The sequence below is a fragment of the Aulonocara stuartgranti genome (genome assembly GCF_965226115.1).
Source record: "Aulonocara stuartgranti genome assembly, chromosome: 8".
Lineage (NCBI taxonomy): Eukaryota > Metazoa > Chordata > Actinopteri > Cichliformes > Cichlidae > Aulonocara > Aulonocara stuartgranti.
In genome coordinates this window covers 18,473,782-18,493,691 of record NC_138959.1, presented here as the reverse complement: position 1 = coordinate 18,493,691, position 19,910 = coordinate 18,473,782, and the positions used below count along the sequence as shown (strand labels likewise).

General features: G+C 43.0%; 1 protein-coding gene across 1 annotated transcript; it reads left to right on the top strand.

Annotated features, from left to right (window-relative positions):
- Positions 1-13,317: 13,317 nt before the first annotated feature.
- metrn (meteorin, glial cell differentiation regulator) lies at positions 13,318-18,933 on the top strand. Its single transcript, XM_082544516.1, has 4 exons — positions 13,318-14,321; positions 14,974-15,407; positions 16,737-16,796; positions 17,211-18,933. Exons 1-4 carry the CDS (start codon positions 14,215-14,217, stop codon positions 17,522-17,524), a joined length of 915 nt encoding a protein of 304 aa, XP_082400642.1. The 5' UTR covers positions 13,318-14,214; the 3' UTR covers positions 17,525-18,933.
- Positions 18,934-19,910: the final 977 nt, after the last annotated feature.

Here is a 19,910-nt window from a genome sequence, read left to right as displayed (position 1 = left end):
TTTAATGATGTATTCTTTCAGCCATTACACATTGTCCCCAGGCTTTCATTATTGTTTTTTTCATGCACCTGATGATTTGTTTTCCTGCCCTGAAACGTACCACAGTCGTACCAAGTCTCCCTTGCAAAATAACCAACCACCATGAGAGTTACATACTTAAATAAAGATTGAGTAAAAAAGAATTCAACAATAATTAGCCAGCTTTTAACCGAAAGTGGATATCACAAAGAAAGGAATGTTGCTGTGATAGAGGAAAGTTTGGATGACACCATAAAATAAATACATTTCAGACACTCAGGAAATGCTGGGAGTCATTTCAGAACTGCTCGAGTGTAAAATTAACTGTGCTGGTGTGGACTAATATAAACACCAGCATAGCTGAATGATGAACACACAACATGTTCCTGTGTCAGCTGTTAATCATTAGATTTGGATGGAATAAGTGTGAGAAACTCTGGATTATTCTTTAAGTGGCTGATTTGTTTTCCCCCTCTATCTTTTACATAATCCATCTTTTCTCTGTTAACCTGTGGTAACAATACTTTCCATTCTTAACCAGGTTAATACAAACTGCCTATCAGTTCTTCATTAGATGAAGAATGCATGGCCATTAGCAGACACCGAGTTTGGCCTCTATCTAAAGTTTTCTGTGTGAATAGAACAAATACTCGTCTCTTTAGTCTTCCCATAACAATCCAGCTATTTGTTGTCATGTAAAGTTGCTGAAAAGCAGCTTGTCTTGATCCTAGAAGTGTGTAGTCGGCAGATCCTAAATTGGACGGTAATCAGATCAGTGCGAGGAGTTTGACAAATGACCGATGACAAGCACTGGACCCTGGAGGATGGGCGGAGATGCTGGGGGTTAAGGCTGGGTAGGGTCAGAGGTTACCTTTTCAGAACTGCTCAATCGAAGGGCCATTAAATCCCATCTTTGTGGAATTTCTCAGCCTTGGACTGGTCGTCCCCAATCAATGCACCATCTATACCGAGCGAAGGCGAGACGTGGCCTTTATGTGAAGGAATGAGCAGGCCAACATCGTAGCTTCGGCACAGATCCTGGAGTCAGCAAAGTTTGTGGCAATTACTGTGGCAACCTGGGGAGCAACTAACCTGGTTTCATAGTCATATATTGAGCCGTGGAGGCCACACCAAAATTGTCCGTGTGGATTCCAATGTAAGATATTTATAACCCGATGAGATGCTTTGCAGTCAATGATTGACTGATAAGCACCACTGCAGCGATGCTTATCAGTAGAATGAATGAAAAAGCCTTTGTGATCGTATTTTAAGGGAAGATTTGGGGTTTTTTTGTAACTTCTCACTGTGTGTTATCTCATGTGTAAAGTATGTCGTCTCTGGGGCGTCTTGTCTCTAGCTTTGTTTTCCTACGCCTGCCGTCCAAATTTCCATCACAAACACCTCACCCCGAGTGACCCTTTGCTTTCTGTCTGTTAAGAGCCCCTGATTAACCCGCATACATGTGCAGATAGGGCCCAAATCCTTCAGTTGGGACCAAGTATGAATGTGTGTTTTAGTGCGTATATAAGTGTGCGTGTTTGTGTGTGTGGGTGCGTTCGTGGCATAAAGAGGAATAGTATGAGTGAGTGTGTGAGCTCATGCATATGCGTGCACGCATGAATGTGTCAGGCAGTTCAGGACCATACTTCACGCTTCTAATTATTCAGCAAGTTCCCGCTTCCTCTTCTCGATCCCTTCTTTGCTTTCTCACTTATCTGCCCTGCACAGTTGACTGCAGAAAGAAACCATGTCTATTGAGGAGTCACTCAGTGAGAGGACAGACTCAGTTTTGTCTTCGGTCGTTCCCCTCCCCTCCATCAGCTTCCACTGTTCATCAGTGGCGGGTCAGGCAAATAACCACTTGGAGCTGTGAGATAAATATTTATCGCCTTAGCTATGCTTTGTGGAATTCATAATATCCTGCAAAGATCCCATCTTCTTGTATGAAGTGTAAACATATTGTTCATTATGTCCAATATTTGACATAAAAATAGACTTTTTAAAAAAATAAAACCAAGAAAAAACTGTGTTAAAGCTAAAAAACTGAACCCTTCTGCCACCTGTTGTATACATTCAAATACACCTGTTACCACGAGAACATCCGAGGCCTGCGCACAGCTATACCCCGAGGGGCTGGTGATATGATACCCCTGAAGTAAGAGGTGTGCGTGTATGTGAGAGAGACGTGGAGGGGGGATGTCGGGGTTTACTGGAGCCGGGGAGACACCAAACTTTGTTTTTGGCGGTTCCCTCAAGGGCTTCCTCCCCTCAACAAAGGCAAGCTCATTTGCAACAGATGTATACATCGTTGAAAGGCAGGTTCATTGATGAGTTGGAGGACACTGTAGCGCAGGTGCTGAGAGAGCAAAGGGGAGGGCAGGGCCATGTGCAATGGCATTTTTAAAAAATTAGATCAAAAGGGACTCGGGGGACGAGCTGCAGGTCACCGAGGAGTCTGAATGGAGTTGATGAAAGATGGTGAGAGATAAAGGAAACTCTGGATGCTGATTCGGTGCACAGTTATGCCCCTACTGAGGCTCTTTTCAGAGATTTTAATTGTCACCTGGGGGCTGAAATGCGAAGATTCTCAAGTTACTTCTAAGGCTGGACGACTGATCCGTAAATCACTTAATTTCATTCTTTTAGAATTACGGTTACTTGATGCGGTCACTTTTACTGTCACCTGCCATCCTCTGATGTTTTTCTCAGAGTGAATAATCACATTTTAATGCACAATAAAACCACAGCATGTCACAGTGCGTGCAGCGGGATTTCGATAACACTGGGGAAAAGCAGACAGCAGCGACCTCAGATCATTATAATCTGTGCTGATTGAACGTAAAGCTCAATAAACAATCTTTGGGTGCAAACTTCACAGCATCCCAGCTTTGAAACCGTGACACCTAATCAACTTTATCACTTGAAACTTAAGACATCGAGGTGATGGCAACATTTCACAGCTGAGATTTAGCACCTGTTAAATTCTTCATTATTTTTAGTGCTACAAGGTCAAATGTGATAGACGAAAATGTAATCTTGTCACATCTCTTTGCCTTTTTCTGCCGAGCACTGATGGTGGAGGGTTTTTTAGGGTAACCGTGGCGTTTTTGTGCACGGAGAGATAGCCGAGGGGGTTGTGGTACTGGCATGTGTCTATTGTCTGAGAGGGCCATTGTAAGAGGGGGTTTAAAGTTTAAAGTCTGTATGTGTCTCTGTATGCGTGCAGGCAGACTAATTATAATCTGCCCAGCCAAGGATGACCCGGGCTGACCGAACTCAATTCAGAAGTGGACGGAGTGCAGGGGAGGAGGAAGAGGAGGAGGAGGTGCTGAAGTACAGCCAAGCAGCAGAAAGAAAAAAAACCTGACCATTCAGTTCTTTTGTTTGGACGTTTTCAGCCTTTTACACGTGTTTCTGATCTGCTCAAATATCCTGAGACCTTGTGATTGTGTAAAAGTGAGCTGAGAGTGATACAGCGGGGACTTTTGATGCGTAATATCGCATAAAACTGAAGCAGAGTGAGATATTCTGGGGTGTAAAGACAATATTTGTTGCCATTTCTTTGTTGGTGACGCACATATAGTCTGTGAGTTCCATTAAAGGAACAGTTCGACTATGCTTAATTGCTTCAGAGGCAAGAGTTTGAAAAGAAGAATGACCCTCCCCTAATTATACTGGAGCCAGCAGCCAATTAGCTTAGCTTAGCCTACAGTCTAGAAACTCCTGCTGAATTAATCATTTTTTATACTTTGATCTTTATACAGATTATGGTAGGTTTAAAAAGATTCAGAGGTACTGAGTGTTAGTTTCATGTCTTTAAAAAGAGTAGACTTTCCTTTTTTTTCTGGAATTTATGCTAGGCTAACTAAGGTAAGCTAACTAACTACTTAACTACTGAGCTAACTACTTATAGAAACTTTAAAACATATTATTTCCTTAATATTAAATATTAATATTAATATTAAAGTAGTTTATAAAGTGTATTTCCATGACTTTCCTTAATGTAAGGACACAAAAATACATGTCTTATGTTGGAATATAGCCCATTTTCAAAATTAGGAACTTGTCCTGCGATCTACTGACAACGTTGTATCTATGTAATACCTGGTGGTGCAAAAAATCTGAAAATCTAAAAGTGCATATTTCCTGTGAAAGCAATCCCCACCACTCGGAGCGTGGACTCTTCTCGACTGCTATGCATCTGCCTTGACCGCCAAAACATAGCCCCTTTGTATATTCCCCCCATTGTATCCAAATAAAGGTATTCAAATGTGGATGTGGCCAAGTGGGACAACATCTGTCTTTCCCGTGGACATATGTAAAACACTACACGTATTGTGAATTTTGGAGGGATCCTGCTTCTTCCTAAGTTTTCCCTCCAAACTTATTCGGCCAATTAGAAGAAGTGTGGGGGGTAGAGAATCGGCACGCTAACACCGACAGCGGGGTTGCCCTGTCTGACCCCCAGCTGGGCTCCAGCAAACACACTGCCCATCAAACACATCCTGGCCTGATGCGCTATTATAGCGCCACTGGGCCGCTGATAACAATACTGTCATCTGGACTACAAAGAATGGGATTGGGAGATGCACTGGTAATTGCAGCTAATGAGAGTCATAAACGTAAAGTGAAAGAGGCTGAAGATGCTGTGCTCTAAAAGCTAACAACTAACATGGGTTTCCCTCCAAAAAACAGGCAAAGCAAACCATTTGCAGACCTGATTTGGCCAATAAATGCCAAACAATCAAGACGAGCTCACCCACCCACACACTGTGATCTAATGAAGGAATGTAGTATTTGTAAAGGAGTTCGCTTTAATCTGGCTACAATCAAAAGCTGTGGCGCTGTCTCCAAAAGCTTTGTAGTCTAAAATTACCACCAAACCTCACGTACCACAGGAAACTTCCTGTTGGATTCCTCGGTGGCTATGATGTGTTTTTATTTGGCCCTTTTTCTTCCCTCCCTGCTGCTTACAATCAAAAGAGTAAAAAGAAAGAAGAAAAGAGTTAACAGCGGCGACGTTGTGTTAAAAACCACTTTAAAGAGGAATCTGTTTACCCCCAAGCTCAGCTATTCCCTCGTGTTCGTTTGAGCACTAAAGAATGTGAGAATCTACACAAAGGCCATCGAGGCTGGCCGCAGCAGTGATGCTCTGCCTGTTTAAATCACTCTCAGTCCAATGACACTATCGTCATGTATTTACACTAAGATAAGCAGCTGGATCTGACCTGCTTGGAAGGATAGAGGTGGAATCTTTATCAGGCTTTAAGGATAATCACTCTTTATCACCCTGACACTTTTACAGGTTAACACTTTGAAGGAGCTGGGAGGGACAAGACACTAAAAACCACTTTCAGCTATTCCCTCATTCACAATAACTCACCACAGCAGGTCCACATATTTATAGCTGGCATATGTTGTTTCCATCCCCTTGAAATGAAACCAGGCAAATCAGCTGTCATTTCATTTAAATGAATAAAATAAATTAATGATAGGCTGGTGGTTTTGTCCCAGCGGTGCACAAAGGCTATCTAATAGCAGTGAAACCGAATGTCTGGAAACATTTATGATGGTTATGGAAAACAAAGTTATTATTAGATAACACCGGATGGTACTGGTATCATTATGAAGCCTTTACTGCTTTAATCAGCACTCTAGACCAGTATCTGGATCCATTTAAGAACATGGAAATACAGGTGGAGGCGGAAAAATTCCCATAATGACCATCTCACACAATTTAAAGCCCACAGGTCGCAACAGTAGTAACTTTAGATGTCCAGTGTAGCACAAAGAAGAATATTTCCTCTAGAAATGTAAGAGATGAGAAGGATTAAGTAGCAAAAAATGGTAACATGTAATTCAAGTACTATAAAATTATAGCAAAGAACCCATTTATTTTTTTATGACTCAAACTTTATTAGATTTTAATATACACAAAAAAAACCCAGACACCCCCCCCCCCCCCCCCCAAAAAAAAAAAAAAAAAACACCCAAAAAATAGCAGAATGGACATTCCCAGTAACAACAACAGAACAAATTGAGCATCAATGCATATTTCCACCCCCCCCCCCCCCCCCCCAAAAAAAAAAAAGCTATATAATGGTGTAAATGGCGAGGAAGCAGTACTTTCAATGGAAAACCAAGGAGGCGCTTTCTCAGGGGGTAAGAACCAATGTGCCAAATGCCGAAGAGAAAAAGCATAATGATATAAAAGTAGATTAGGCATCCCTAACCCACCTCTGTCCACTGGTTTCTGCAGTTTTCTCAGATTCAATCTAGGCTTTTTATTATTCCATATAAATGACTTACAGAGCTGGTCAAACTGTTTGGTGTATTTCAAAGGAACATGGATTGGTAGAGCCTGCAACAAATAATTGAACTTAGGTGTACATACCATTTTGATTACGTTTACCTTTCCCCACATTGAGAGATACATCTGAGACCAACGATCAATATTAATTTTCATATCGCTGAGTAAAGGTTCAAAATTTATCTTTATCAGGTCTGACAAATGAGGCGGGAAGGTGATGCCTAAATACTTAATGCCCTTCTGTGGCCAGGAAAACATACCGGTTTGAAAAAGTGACCTAGGACAATAACTAGTTAACGGAAGGGCCTTTGATTTGGTCCAATTCACCTTATAACCAGAAATAGCTGAAAACGTATTTATTATTGCCTGCAAGGAGTTTAAAGACTTTTCTGGGTCTGATATAAAAAGCAAAATGTCATCGGCGTACAACATCAGTTTATGACAGTCTCTCCCTATACTGACACCTGGAAAATTGGGCTCTCTACGAATAGCCACTGCCAACGGCTCAAGGGCCAGAGCAAAAAGAAGTGGAGAGAGGGGATCCCCCTGCCTGGTTCCTCTATCTAGTTCAAAAGAAGGCCCTATTATTCCATTTGTGAGTACTGATGCCTTGGGGTGTACATATATAAGCTGAATCCAATTAATAAAGCTTTTGGTGAAACCGAAACACTCTAAAGTAGCGAATAAATATCTCCATTCGACTCTGTTGAATGCCTTTTCGGCATCCAGCGAAATCGCAGCTATGGGAGAATGGCTGTCCTGAACCGCCCACATAATATCAATTAACCTCCTAATATTATCAGCTGAAGAGCGTGAGCTTATGAAACCAACTTGATCTACATGTACGAGAGAGGTTATTACCCAGTTTAATCGATTAGCCAGAATTTTAGATAAAATCTTACTATCATAGGAGGTCAGACTTATCGGTCTGTAGCTTTTACAGTCAGTGGGGTCCTTATCCTTCTTTAGGATAAGTGTAATGATGGCTTCAGATAGTGAAGGTGGGAGCCTACCCTCTTGAAAAGATTCGTTATAAGTGTTTAAAAGCAGTGGCGCAAGATCTTCTGGAAAGGATTTATAAAATTCAGCCGTATATCCATCCAGGCCTGGTGCTTTATCAAGAGGGCAAGTGTTTAATAACTCCCACTATTTCTTCAACGGTAATAGGAGCGTCCAAATATTTCAGTTGATCCATTGTCACCCTAGGAAGATTTAAAGATAACAAAAATTTCTTTATATCACTCTCTGAAATGCTTGATTCCGAGCTATAAAGATCTTTATAAAAGTTACTAAATATTGTATTAATTTCTTTAGGTTTAAAGAAAAGACGTCCATTATTATCTTTAACAGCTGAGATCATAGCCATAGTCTCTCTCTGTTTAATATATCTCGCTAAGAGCCTTCCGGCCTTATCCCCTTCCTCGAAGTGTTTTTGTCTAGCACGAAATAGAGAAAATTCAGCTTTTTGTGACAGTATTGCATTAAATTCATATTTTAACTTGGTCAATTCATTCAAATTCAATGAAGAACGATCATTTTTAAATTTTAAATCAGCAAGTTTAATTTGACGTTCTAGATTTTGAAGTTTAGTAATATTTTCCCTCTTTTTAAATGAGGCATGCTGTATTATATAGCCTCTCAGGAAAGCTTTCAGTGCTTCCCATGCTACTCCTGCTGAAGGGGCAGTAGGGACATTCGTCTCTATATACAGATTGATTTGTAATAGAAGAGACTCTCTGAATGCTGCATCTAATAGAAGGGTCGAATTAAGTCTCCATCTAGGCGTCCTAGCTGTATCATTAGATAGTAGCATGAGGAGATAAACAGGGCTATGATCTGAGAGGATTATGGTACCAATATTACTCGATACAACAGCAGGCATTAGTGATTGGGATACCAAAAAAAAATCTATCCTTGAGAAGGAGTGGTGAGGGGGGGAGAAAAAAGTATAGTCCCTTCCAGAGGGGTTTTGTAACCTCCACACATCTATGAGGCCACACGCTTCAGTCAGCCCTTTTAGGGCCCTATGAGCCCTAGAAGCATAGACTGATCTGGAACTCCGATCCAGTACTGGGTCCATAACCTCATTAAAATCCCCTCCCATAATAATAGGGTAATCCCCCATGTCAGATATTTTTTTCTCTAATTGTCCAATAAAGGATGGATCATCTACATTAGGAGCATATACATTAGCTAAGATGACCGCCTTCCCTTGAACTTCACACAACATTAACATCCTTCTCCCAGCGTCATCCTTACTCTTTTGGATACATTTAAACTGTAAATGTTTACCAATCAAAGTGGCCACTCCTCTGCTTTTACTAGTACCACTGGCTGCCCCTACATATCCCACCCAACCCACGCATAGTGTCTGAGAATCTTGAGGCAACAGGTGGGTCTCTTGAACAAATGCAATGTCACACTTCTTAGATTTTATAAAGGACAATATTTTGTTTTTCTTAATGGGATTATTGAGGCCCTTGACGTTCCAGCTCATGATACTCAGATTATTTCTACTTATAGATAATTTTAAGGTACATATAAAGCGGGATGTTCAGAAACCTGTAATAATGACTAGCAAATTTGGCATCAAAAATTAATAAAAGAAAAAAAAAGAAAAAAAAAAAAAGAACCCATTTAAATGCATTTATTTGTAAGTGTTTACTCATTGCTTAAAAAAATACTCATTTGAAAAAAAGGAAACAAAAGCTAAAATTCAAATTTCGGCACAATAGAGGGAGACGTCCCTTTTAGACAGCAGCAGCTTCTTCCCTCCATTTTGCTAATGAAATGTCCCCCAGGGGCCCCAGCTGTGACCTTTGACCTCAGACACTATAATTAGGTTATATTTGGAGTTGCTGAAAAAAAGGAAACATCTTAAAAGCACTTAAAAAATGAATTTGCAGAAAGTGCCTTAAAGAGACACAAACATGGATGACAGTGATACATCTGATTTTTTAAAAAGCGTATTTAAGCTAAAATAAAAGCATGGGGGTCGGGTGCGTTGGTCACAAAAGAAAGAGGGAATCAAAAGGAGTTCTTAGGTGAGAGCTTTCTGCGGAGAGGGAAAATCATATTTCTGAAACATTACGTGTTTCAGTATTAAATGATATCAATACTTATCTTAATGTAAACGTTATGTGAGATCCCAACAGAGAACGTTAAAGCACACAGAGTACGAGAGGATTGTGACAGTGGAGCTAAGTGATCTATTACATGTTTAGGGAAGCATTAGAGAGCGTTCTCAGGGCGCCTCTGTGCGTTTCCAGCTGCGTTTGCTATCAGCCCTGCCTGACTTTGTTTATGTGGTGTAGGATCCTCTTGTATTCTGTTTCCCACTGGGCTTTACACTAACACACAAGCACGCACACACACTATGCAACCAACATGAGAGGCACAATGAGAAATTTACTGTCATACAAACAAACACACACACAATCAGGATCCTGAGAAAGTGCAATGAGAGAGCAGGTGTCAGTTTTCACATGCGGCTCTCATGAGGGCCCGGACGGTTAAAAAATCAGCACGAGTTTTTTCTGAGCTCCGAGCGATGGCTTTTCTCACAGCCTCGGGCCGCAATTCGACTCCGACTCCAGAACAGGAGCCCGTCACCTGCATAGAGAAGTGGGGAAACGCCACTATAATGAGTCCTCTCACTGAGTCATGTCACGTCCTGATGGAAACATCATTGCAGAAACGTTCGGTCAGATTTTGTGTTTGATTAGTAACAGCTTCATTTTTCAGCATGACAGTGATGGATAGAAAAACACACAGTGGAGCACTATCAGTCATGGATTGGCATCCCCAGATTCCAGAACTGTGTGGGATCATCTTGACAGAAAGCAGATCAAAAGGCAGCAAACATCCTAAGAAGAGCTTTAAATGTCCTTCAAAAAGACTGAAGAACTACAAGAAAAGAAGCAAATTGAGGCTGTAAAGAAAAGTAAAGGTGTTCATACCAAATATTGACATTCAAGCTCCATAGATTTGGTTTTTTGGGGGGTTTTTGGCTTCCTACCCACACCTTAATCAAAGAAAATCTCCACACCTGCTCACACTGCATAAAGACGGGAGGTGTGGGCAGTCATGGAAGAGGAGTCACAGAACATGTACACAAGTGTTGCAAGCACCAGGATGGAGAAGATAGACAGATACCAAAGAGATTGGCCCTGGACTTGTCCGTGGGACTGGTGTCAAATATGGTGGAGGAGTTCCTCAGCGAGACACAACCAGTGAAAAGAGTGATTTCTGTGATGGTTGGTGCTAGAGCATCTATTTCAATACTGTGCTTATAATATATCAGTGGGACTAGCTTGGGACTAGCTCGGGACAAGCTCGCTTTATTATAAATTGATTCTTGTACTCTTTGGCTACCATGACCCCACTTTTTTTTAGCTGCTCTTCACCTCTTCCTTCTCCTTTTCCCTCATTACAATGTAACCTTGACGTTTCCATCCACCATCCATTTGGACATTTGGCGTCTCAAGGTTTTTCTCAGCGTGTGTCCCAGACTATAAGTTATGTTAAAACCGTTTCCCATGACTAACCTAACAAATTTTCCAGGCAAAACACAGCACACAGCACAATCCTGTGGAGAGAGGGGCATATTTGTACTGCCTCCCTTAGCGTAGGCTTATTATCAGAGCATCCTGACAAGGTCTTAGATCTCATTACCAGCAGGCGCTGTGCAGGAAAACAAACAGCAATGATTTCAGATCAACCAGATTAGAACCAAGGTGCCATGGGAAGCTGCAGAATAGTCTGGGAACAAGGACGCTTTAACTTTTCGACTCATATCAAGTCTTTTTCAGAGACTACTGCCGCTACGCCAAACTTGAACAACGTTATTGTGATCACTCTCTTTTACCACCAACGTCCAAAGCTCAGGGTTCTTGTGGTGCTCCAATATGATCAAAGTCATCAAAACGAGTTGAAAGTGGTGATAAAGCTGTATAAATTTGTAAGATGTCGATTAAGCTGTGTGTCTTTCTGCTTTTATACAGGCTTTATCCATACTTTACACTCACTTTCCTCCTATTGTAAATCTGTAGGCCCCTTTTTTTCACACTAGAATCCCAATATGACATCATCTACGTGGTTCTTGCTCACTTCTTCTTTTTTAAACCCCTGTCATTATGTCCGTAGCAGCGAGAAGAGACAGTGAGAGAAAGTTACAGAATGTCAAGGCCCCGTAAATACCACTAACACCACACTGCCACTACATCCTCTCTGTGTTTGGGAAGTCCCCCCTTACAGAGGAGTACAGGATTACCAAGCAAACAGACACAGGACTAACACATGCACGCAAAGTCTCGTATCTATACAACAGCACTGTTTGAAGACATTCACATTGGCATGCTGGTGAGAACGCAGCAGCAGAAGCACAGAGAGAGGGAGAGAAGGGAGAGGAACCATTGCGGGAATCTGGTTCAGTGGTTAAAGTATGAGGACAAACAGGCAGTGTTTCATTACAGTCAAAGATGGCATTGTTCTGGATGCAGGACGGAAGCAACCAGGTCGGTCGGTTCACGTACACAACGTGACCTTTAATCGTAACTCGCTCACACGGTTTGATTGCAGCTTATGTAATTTGTTGTTCTTTCGCTGTGTGCGTCAAACACAAGGGTCCTGTGAAATCGGCGTGCCGAGTAATGCCACATCTTTGCCGCACAGGTTAAGTGCTTACTTTAAAAATATGTGATGGAGACAGAATGAAAATCAAAAGGCCAAAATCTTAGCTTTGGACACAGCTCGAGTTATTTCACGCTGTTGGTTTTATTTTAGTGCTGCACATCAAAAAAGAAAAAAAGAAAACCACATATAGCCACATCACATAAAAGCGCTGAATGTGATTCAGGCTGGATGTAACTCCAGCTGAGGTCATAACAAGGTCACGAGGCGTGTGTGTAGCTTTTGTTTTAACAGACATGTACATGTGGAAGTGTGCAAACCTGACTGTGCACACGTGGATGCAGTGGCACGTCTTTGAAGTTTGAAGTTTAGGTACTAAATATATTCATGTGTCTTTCACCAGCTCACCACCACCATCGCTTTGTGCTTTAAACTCTGCTCCTTTGAAATGCCCGACAGACAGCAAAGCTCCGTCCTGCCACAGACAATAAAGCAGCTGGATTTCTGCACATGTGCCTTTGTGTTGCTCTGAGGCCTTGTCATAACTCCATCGGAGGGGTCTAGACATTTATCACACGCGCACACACGCACACAGACACACACAGGGGCGCAAGAATGCATGCACTTCCACAGAAAGCTACTCGCTCAGGGAGATGGATGGCAGCACTGGCACAAAAGAATATTTGATTTGGTTATAAGTACCGCGACATGAAAGAGAAGCACGGCGGGGGGGCGGTGAGGGCAGAGGGCACAACCAGCAGAGGTGGCTAGATCTTCATCACCATCATATATGTGTGAAAATGGGGGCAGCGTTATTGAACTACTCTGCACGTCTGCCCTTTTGCCCTGTTTGAACTGATATTTACTTCTATAATAGTAGGTGTTACATATTGGCTGCACATTTAGAGGTCTTTGAAGTGGGCCAGGGCAGGGTTGAACTACAATATAAATCAGAGCACTGAAAAGCTTTTAGTAGACAAATATACTTAATTATAACTTTGAATAAACATGTTCTGTGTTTGCTTAAATCTTACAACCATGGCTTCACCACAAAGTGGGATTTTTCTTTCTTTTTTTTTGCACAAAACCAAGCTTTTCAACTCGTTCACAAAGTAGTCGTTATTTCTATGTTTCTTTTAGCCAAGTTTTTATCCCGCCTCGTTTAAATATTTGACCTTAAAGTCAGTGCTGTGCCAAGTAAAAACAGGGCCAGTATACCGATACTTCTAATCTATAAATCATCATTAATTTTCAAATTCAAACACATTTTAATGACCCCTGTGATTTTTTTAAATTTACAATAATTAGTTAACACAACAAAACACACCTTTCAGCTTTCCGTGCAGTTTGAAACTGGGTTTTGTGTAAATACGCATGTCGCTAAAGATTTGGGGTCACTTCTTCTTCTGCTGTTTAAATGTGCTATAAGCTATAAATAAAATAGGCACTGCAGTCAACACAAAAGGTTAATGGTGCATGTTTGAGGTATAGTTTTTCTTTTCCAAAAAAGAAAATTTAACACAAAACCAGCTTTGGTATGATCGATATTTGTATCCATCCGCCGACTTTTACTTCGCATGAGTTGTGTCTGTTCTTCGGCCGAGAAATAAAACTGCAGAGCTTTCTTTAAAAGTAAGAGCATTGTTCTGAGCTACACATACACTAAAAACTTACTTTATTCATATGTATATATATATATTTAGAATATTAAATATTAAGTACAAGCAGAAGTGACGATGTAGGATGAAGTGAAACTAATGGAGGTCATAAAACTTCTCAGTCGTGTGTGGAGGAGGAGGGGTGGGGTGTTTTTAAACTGCAGTACTTTCTGTACACTCACTCCTCACTCAGGCCAGTTCGTTTGTATCTTGTATGCAGACACAATAGTGAATTGTTACTCGGTTCCATCCTTGCATACAGTTACTCACTCTCAGGGTCAGACCTCCCTCCCTGCCCCCTCTGCTGGGCGAGTGGTTTAAAGTTTCTGTCGCTGCATTCTGATTGGTCCGTGAAGTTTTCCTGAGGGGGGATAAGTTCAGAGCTCCGCACCTCCACGCTCACATCGGCCCCGGAGAGTGCAGAAGCTGTATTCTCTTATACGCATCAGGATAAGAGGGTACAAAGTTATGGAGGTTATCAGAGGTAGATTATTATTTGTTTTATAGACTTTTTTTTACTCACTGAGATTTAGGACATCGGCAGTTTGGAATAATCCTTTTTTCCCCCTCCACCTTACTTTGCATCATCCATCCAACATGCCCGGCTTTGGGGTTTGGATTTACGCAGTGTGGATTTTACTTTTTTGCCTTTTCCACGTGAGCCTTTCAAACTATTCCGAAGACCAATGCAGCTGGAGAGGCAGGCAAGTATTTCACATTTGATCTGTGGTGTGTGTGAGTGTGTGTTCACTGGGCATGATGGAAAAGAGGATTTAAAAATGACCGCTCAGAGACGCTTACAGGTGCCTCCTGTTCGTGTGGTCGGTGTTTGAGTGAATGCGACAAGTCGAGACTTGTCACTGCGGTGCAGTTTAAATGTTTGCGGGGCTCTGCTGCGATTGCGCCTCTGGGGTGTCTGCGGGAGGCACGCAGGGTCAGACGGGCAGGAGACTGAAAGATTAAATCACATGCATGGAGAAAATATACACATGTGCAGCTGTTGGAGGCTGCTCTTTACTACAGACATGTTTTCAGTATTCAATATATATATATAATTTTTTTTACATATATTTATAAATTCTAAACACTACAGTTGAGTGTAGATGCCACTCAGGGTCATCATCTCTGCAGATCTGCCAGTAGGCAGCGCCTTGTCTGAAACTAAAGTTGACTTTTAATGACATTTATTCACCAGACATCAAACTTTTATTGCTGATGTGCAGTGATCACATTTAATCCCCTCTCCCTCCATCCTGCAGCTGTGTGCAGATGTTTCAGGAAAGTTTGGCCTGAACAAACTTCATAAAAAAAACTTTATTTAACCTTGTCTCCTCTCCCTTTTCCTCCTGCTCACAGCGGTTTGTCCCAGCAGCAGGGCAGCGTGGAGCAGATCTCTCTCCACTGCTCCGAGGGCACACTGGACTGGCTTTATCCCAAAGGAGCCCTGCGCCTCACCCTGTCTCCGCGCCTGCCCTCCATGGTGGTGGGCCCCAGCGGCAGCAGCTCTGGGCTCATCACTGCCTGCGTCAAGCCCTCTGAGGAGTTCCACGGAGCCCAGCTCTACCTGGAGAGAGATGGGGTCCTCGAGCTCCTGGTAGGAGACCGCCTGGAATCCTCCCCCCCGCCGAGGGTGCGCTGCTTCAGCCGCCTGCCTGGGGAGAGGGTGGCCCTCTTCCTGCAGGCTACACCGCATCAGGACATCAGCAGGAGGATCGCCTCATTTCGCTACGAGCTGAGAGGGGACTGGACAGCTCGCCTGTCCCTGGACTCCCACCCTATTAGCACTGAAGGTGAGTAGGTGAGAGCAGGTTGCACGAGGTCTGCCGTGTTGGTGCTGAAGAGGGTCTTGCTTAAGCTTGAACCTTTCTTCATATTATTTGTGTTTATGAATCAACATTTCCTCCATGAGTGGCTGCGTAACACCTTAAAGTTCACAGGTTTGTCCAAAATAGTACTTTAGCTGCATGCAGTTCTTAAATCTGTAAAAGGTCTTTTGTTTCCTTTCTGTAAAATTGGCAGATGCGAGTTTGTGATTCACCACTGACGATATTATTACCCCATAAAATCCTCTTTGAGGATGATTCATAACTGGGAACAGGCCTCTGCGGTCTGCATGGACTTTCCACGGCCGTGCAGAGAGAAGGAAGTGGCCAAACTTTTCCCCCAAAGGGTTTGAAGTAGGAGAAGGGGAGCGGTGAAGTGGGGAGGAGGGGTACAAAAGCCCAGTATGTGGGGCTTTCTCCAGAGTCCAGAGCCCTTTGAATGGCTGGCGCATGAGTATTCTGGGATTACTGCCGTTGTCTAGGCAACAGGGAGGCCTCTGCCCAGCTGAGATGCTCCCCTCTTTTGTTGAGTTGCCTCTTGTCTGTAGGAGTTTACCCCCCCCCCCTCCCCCCCTCCACACACACACTCACACGGGCACACACTGATTAGGTTTGGAAGTGGGGGGTGCTGTGGACTGGAGAGGAAGGAATCTCATTTATCAAGAGGTTTTCCAAAGAACCACAAGGAGAACTTTTAAAAAAATGCCAGAACTTTTTTTTTTTCCACAGTTGAATCAGTGCAAACAGTTTTGGTCTGAAGCTTTTCTGGGCCTGATCAGTAAATCCCGCTATGAATCTTAGTGTCTTAGTAAGGCGCCAAACTATTTTTTAAAGTATTTTTTAGTTCTCAATAAAAGCTGTCAAGCCTCCACAGAAAAGTACAGGATTTTCTAAGAAGTTGGATCGGGCTTCTTTGAAGTCCTCCCCCCTCTCCCTGGCCTCTGTCTAGGCTTTGATGAGATGTGACTGCAGACACCCTGAAAGGCTTTACGGGGGGAAGTTTCATTTGGCCTGGGGTAGGAGAGCCTCACACCTTACAGCTCCTCTGGACCTCCGCTGCCAACTGGAAAAGTAGCAGCTGTTTGTTACAGGTTTTTCTCCCCTTTGTTGCTGGGGTTTTTTTGGGGTTTTTTTTTTGCACAGTTAATGGTTTGGATCACATTCCTCTGCATGTGATCTGCAAATGCACTGCCTGATTTCAAGCACATTAGCCTACAGGTTTCTTTCAGGAGTTGAGAGTCTTGTCTAAGGTCACCAAATGACTCCAGCTTTCTTTTCTTTATTTTGTCCCTCCAGACGCCTGCAGACCCTGCAACAACACTGAGATTCTGATGGCTGTTTGCACCAGTGATTTTGGTAAGTCACTACATATACATCAAACCAGACCTCTGCATCTTAATGACGTGAGATTGGCTCAAAGACGTTGCCTCCAAATGTTCCCTTAAAAAAAGGAAAGGTTAAAGGTGAAATAGCAAATCCCCCCCCCCCCCCCCCCCCCCCACAGGCACCATAGTGGACTAACCCCAGCATCACCCCCCTAGAGAAGGAGTAGTGGACTAATCTGCAGGCCTCTGATTGAGCTGTAAAGGGCTGAGGAGAAGTAGAGCTGACTGAACAAAAGTTCATTGATTAGTACGCAGGTCAGGGACTTCTTAAGGATTTTTATCTGTTGGTAGCTCGCAGACTCTGAACCAAGGCTTAAAACATGCATTGGATAATTATTCTGGAAATGAGCTTTAATGTTAACCTGAATATCCTCCTAATTTGCAGTGGTGCGAGGCAACATCAAGTCAGTGGAGGAGGACGAGAACTTAAGAGCGGCCGTGATCAAGGTCAGCGCCACCCGCGTGTTTCGCCAGAAGTACACACTGTTCACCGGGAACAGCCGCCTGAGCAGCCGGGGCGAGATCAGGACTCTGCTCCAGTGTGGCGTCAAACCCGGACCCGGGAGCTTCCTTTTCACCGGCCGAGTCCACTTCGGCGAGGCCTGGCTGGGCTGCGCTCCGCGCTACAAGGACTTCCAGAGGGCTTACACCATAGCCAAAGCAGCCCAGCAGATACCATGCGAGCTGCCCGTAGACTGAGACAAAAACTCAGCTCGTCTGCTACGCAAAATTGGAAGCTGTGCTGAGCGCCAGGCCAAACTCAGCCCTGTTCCACGTTCGGGAAGAAGCCGAGACGGGCGACTGTCGGCTCGCGTAGCCTTCCCAAAGGCCTGAGGAGTGAAATGGACTTTTCAGACACCATTTCAGTGCAATACGCGGTCACTTGTTGCAAAGAGCCCAGTGGTTTTCGTGACACTGAGGGGGGACACGGCTGAAACGAAGCTTAAGCAGTGATGCCATAAAGATGGTCAAAGTAAAATGATGTAATGATGAAAAAGCTTTCCATTAATTCAGGCCTACTGAGAGTCATCGCATTGAAACTTAGGGAAAAAAAGAAAAGCTCTATAAAAAGCTCAAGGCTATCAGCTGACATCCTGTGGAGCGTACGCCACACAGGTGTTGCTGCGGTCTATTCATAATGTCTTTTATCAGATAATAACAGGACAATGTGATACTTGTCTTCAGTGTTAGTTTTATGAAGGAGATTATATAAGTCCACGCTAAGAGAAACATTAAAAACAACTTGCACTGAATGAAAGGGAATGATCTAGAAAGTGTGATGCTGCAAGCACTGAAAACCAAATAAATGTTTAAAAAAAAAGCAACTATATGTAGCATAGTGAAACAACTGAGAATTTAATATATGTTCAGATAAATGCGAGCACGTACAACAGTAACAAAGCTATGGCTACCCAAGCAGGTTTCACAGCTCGATATAGTGCTGAGAGCACCTTCCTATTGTAGCCTGTCTGAGATTCGTTTCTGCTTCCGTGAGGAGACGCAAACTTTATAAGTCATGTAAGATAAGACGTGTTTAATGTGCATGCAATATTTCTGCAAAACTACAGCTGACTGGACTGCCTTTGATTTTGAAGAGTATTTAAACGTAAAGAGCAAAGCTGCTTGAGTCTTGCCAAAGCAGATGTAAATCTGACTGTTGTCCTATCGCGTTCTGCTTTCTGCTCTCACATACTGATGGAAAGTAAATGCTACTCGACTCTTTATAATCAGCAAACTTCATACACTGATGATAAAAGTAAAAAACCTCTCATTGGAAGGACATTACTCTGGTTGGACGAGGTTAGCTCAAGAAAACAATAAAATATGCATTTAATGTGTGAAATGAGTTCTGTAAAGAATGATCTGATGTGCACTATATCACCAAGGAGGAGGGGTTCGTACCAAATGACCATAATCTGCTGACACGGTATGCCTTTAATGCGTACACTGCCATTTTTGTGTGTAAATGTGAATATAATGTGATTGTAAATATGTTCATAAGAAAGTCTAGAAACAAAAGCATGAAAAAAGTATTGTCTCAGTATTGTGGATTATTTTTATGTTTGTCTGTGTTATTAAAATATTCTGTTAAAAAAACAGATTTCAGATGTGTGTGTTTGAGTGTTTTTCTTTAACTTTTTAAGGTTTTCTTACTCTACTGAGCTTTTCGTGCTCCCTAATCCTCTTAGAACCAAATCATTAAAACTGGTCAGCCTCCATTAGAGCATGTAAGGCTTCTTCCGTGGCTACCTTTTCTCAGAACATAAGTCACTCCAAGTGCTCATGAATCAGATTCCTGAAAGCGCAGAACAAATGGCGTGGCCGAAGAGAGCGAGAGGGCCTGAAAGGGTGGAGAGATTTAGGGACTGTTTGGGACCCTGAGGGTATTTGGACAGGGAAGGGAAGGGAAGGTCGAAAAACAGCGAGAAGAATTCTGTTGTCTTCGGCCTCCCGTTTTCAGGACAGGAAGCAATAAATTGCCATTAAGGGAGTGGCACGGCAGGCCCGGCTGAGCTGAGGTGCCACACAGTCGCCTGCTTTATCCTGACCGCGTGTGCACGAGGAGACAGTCGAATCAATGTGTTTTCCACTCTGCTCAGAGGTCGAGTTGCTTGGAACATGGATAGATGAGGAATCACTGTGATCACTGCTGCATAAACACCTCCAGAAAACTCTCAGATTTACTGTGAGCTGTAAAGCCATGTGGAAAAGAGCAGCTGGGGGAATTAACCTGGTGCTTAAGTTTAATTGAAAAGAATGCTTCCCACGTCTGGCTGCACTCCCGTAGAAAGGCACAGGTTTGGCGCCACTGTCTCAGGAGCTGATGTGGGTGAACCTCCAGCCTCCCCGACCATTTACTGCCTCAGTGCCCCTTTATAACATCCTTTGGCTGGGTGGCCTCGAGCTGCCAGGCTCTTCACACACACACACACATAAAAATACTCAGCCCCCTCCCCTTCAGTCCATCTGAGCTTACTGCTGCAGAGCTGATAAGCCAAAACAAAGAGCACTCAAATTATATTCCCTACCTATACATCATGTGACATTTTGACAAAGCTCAATTTCCTGCATTGTTGTCACTTGT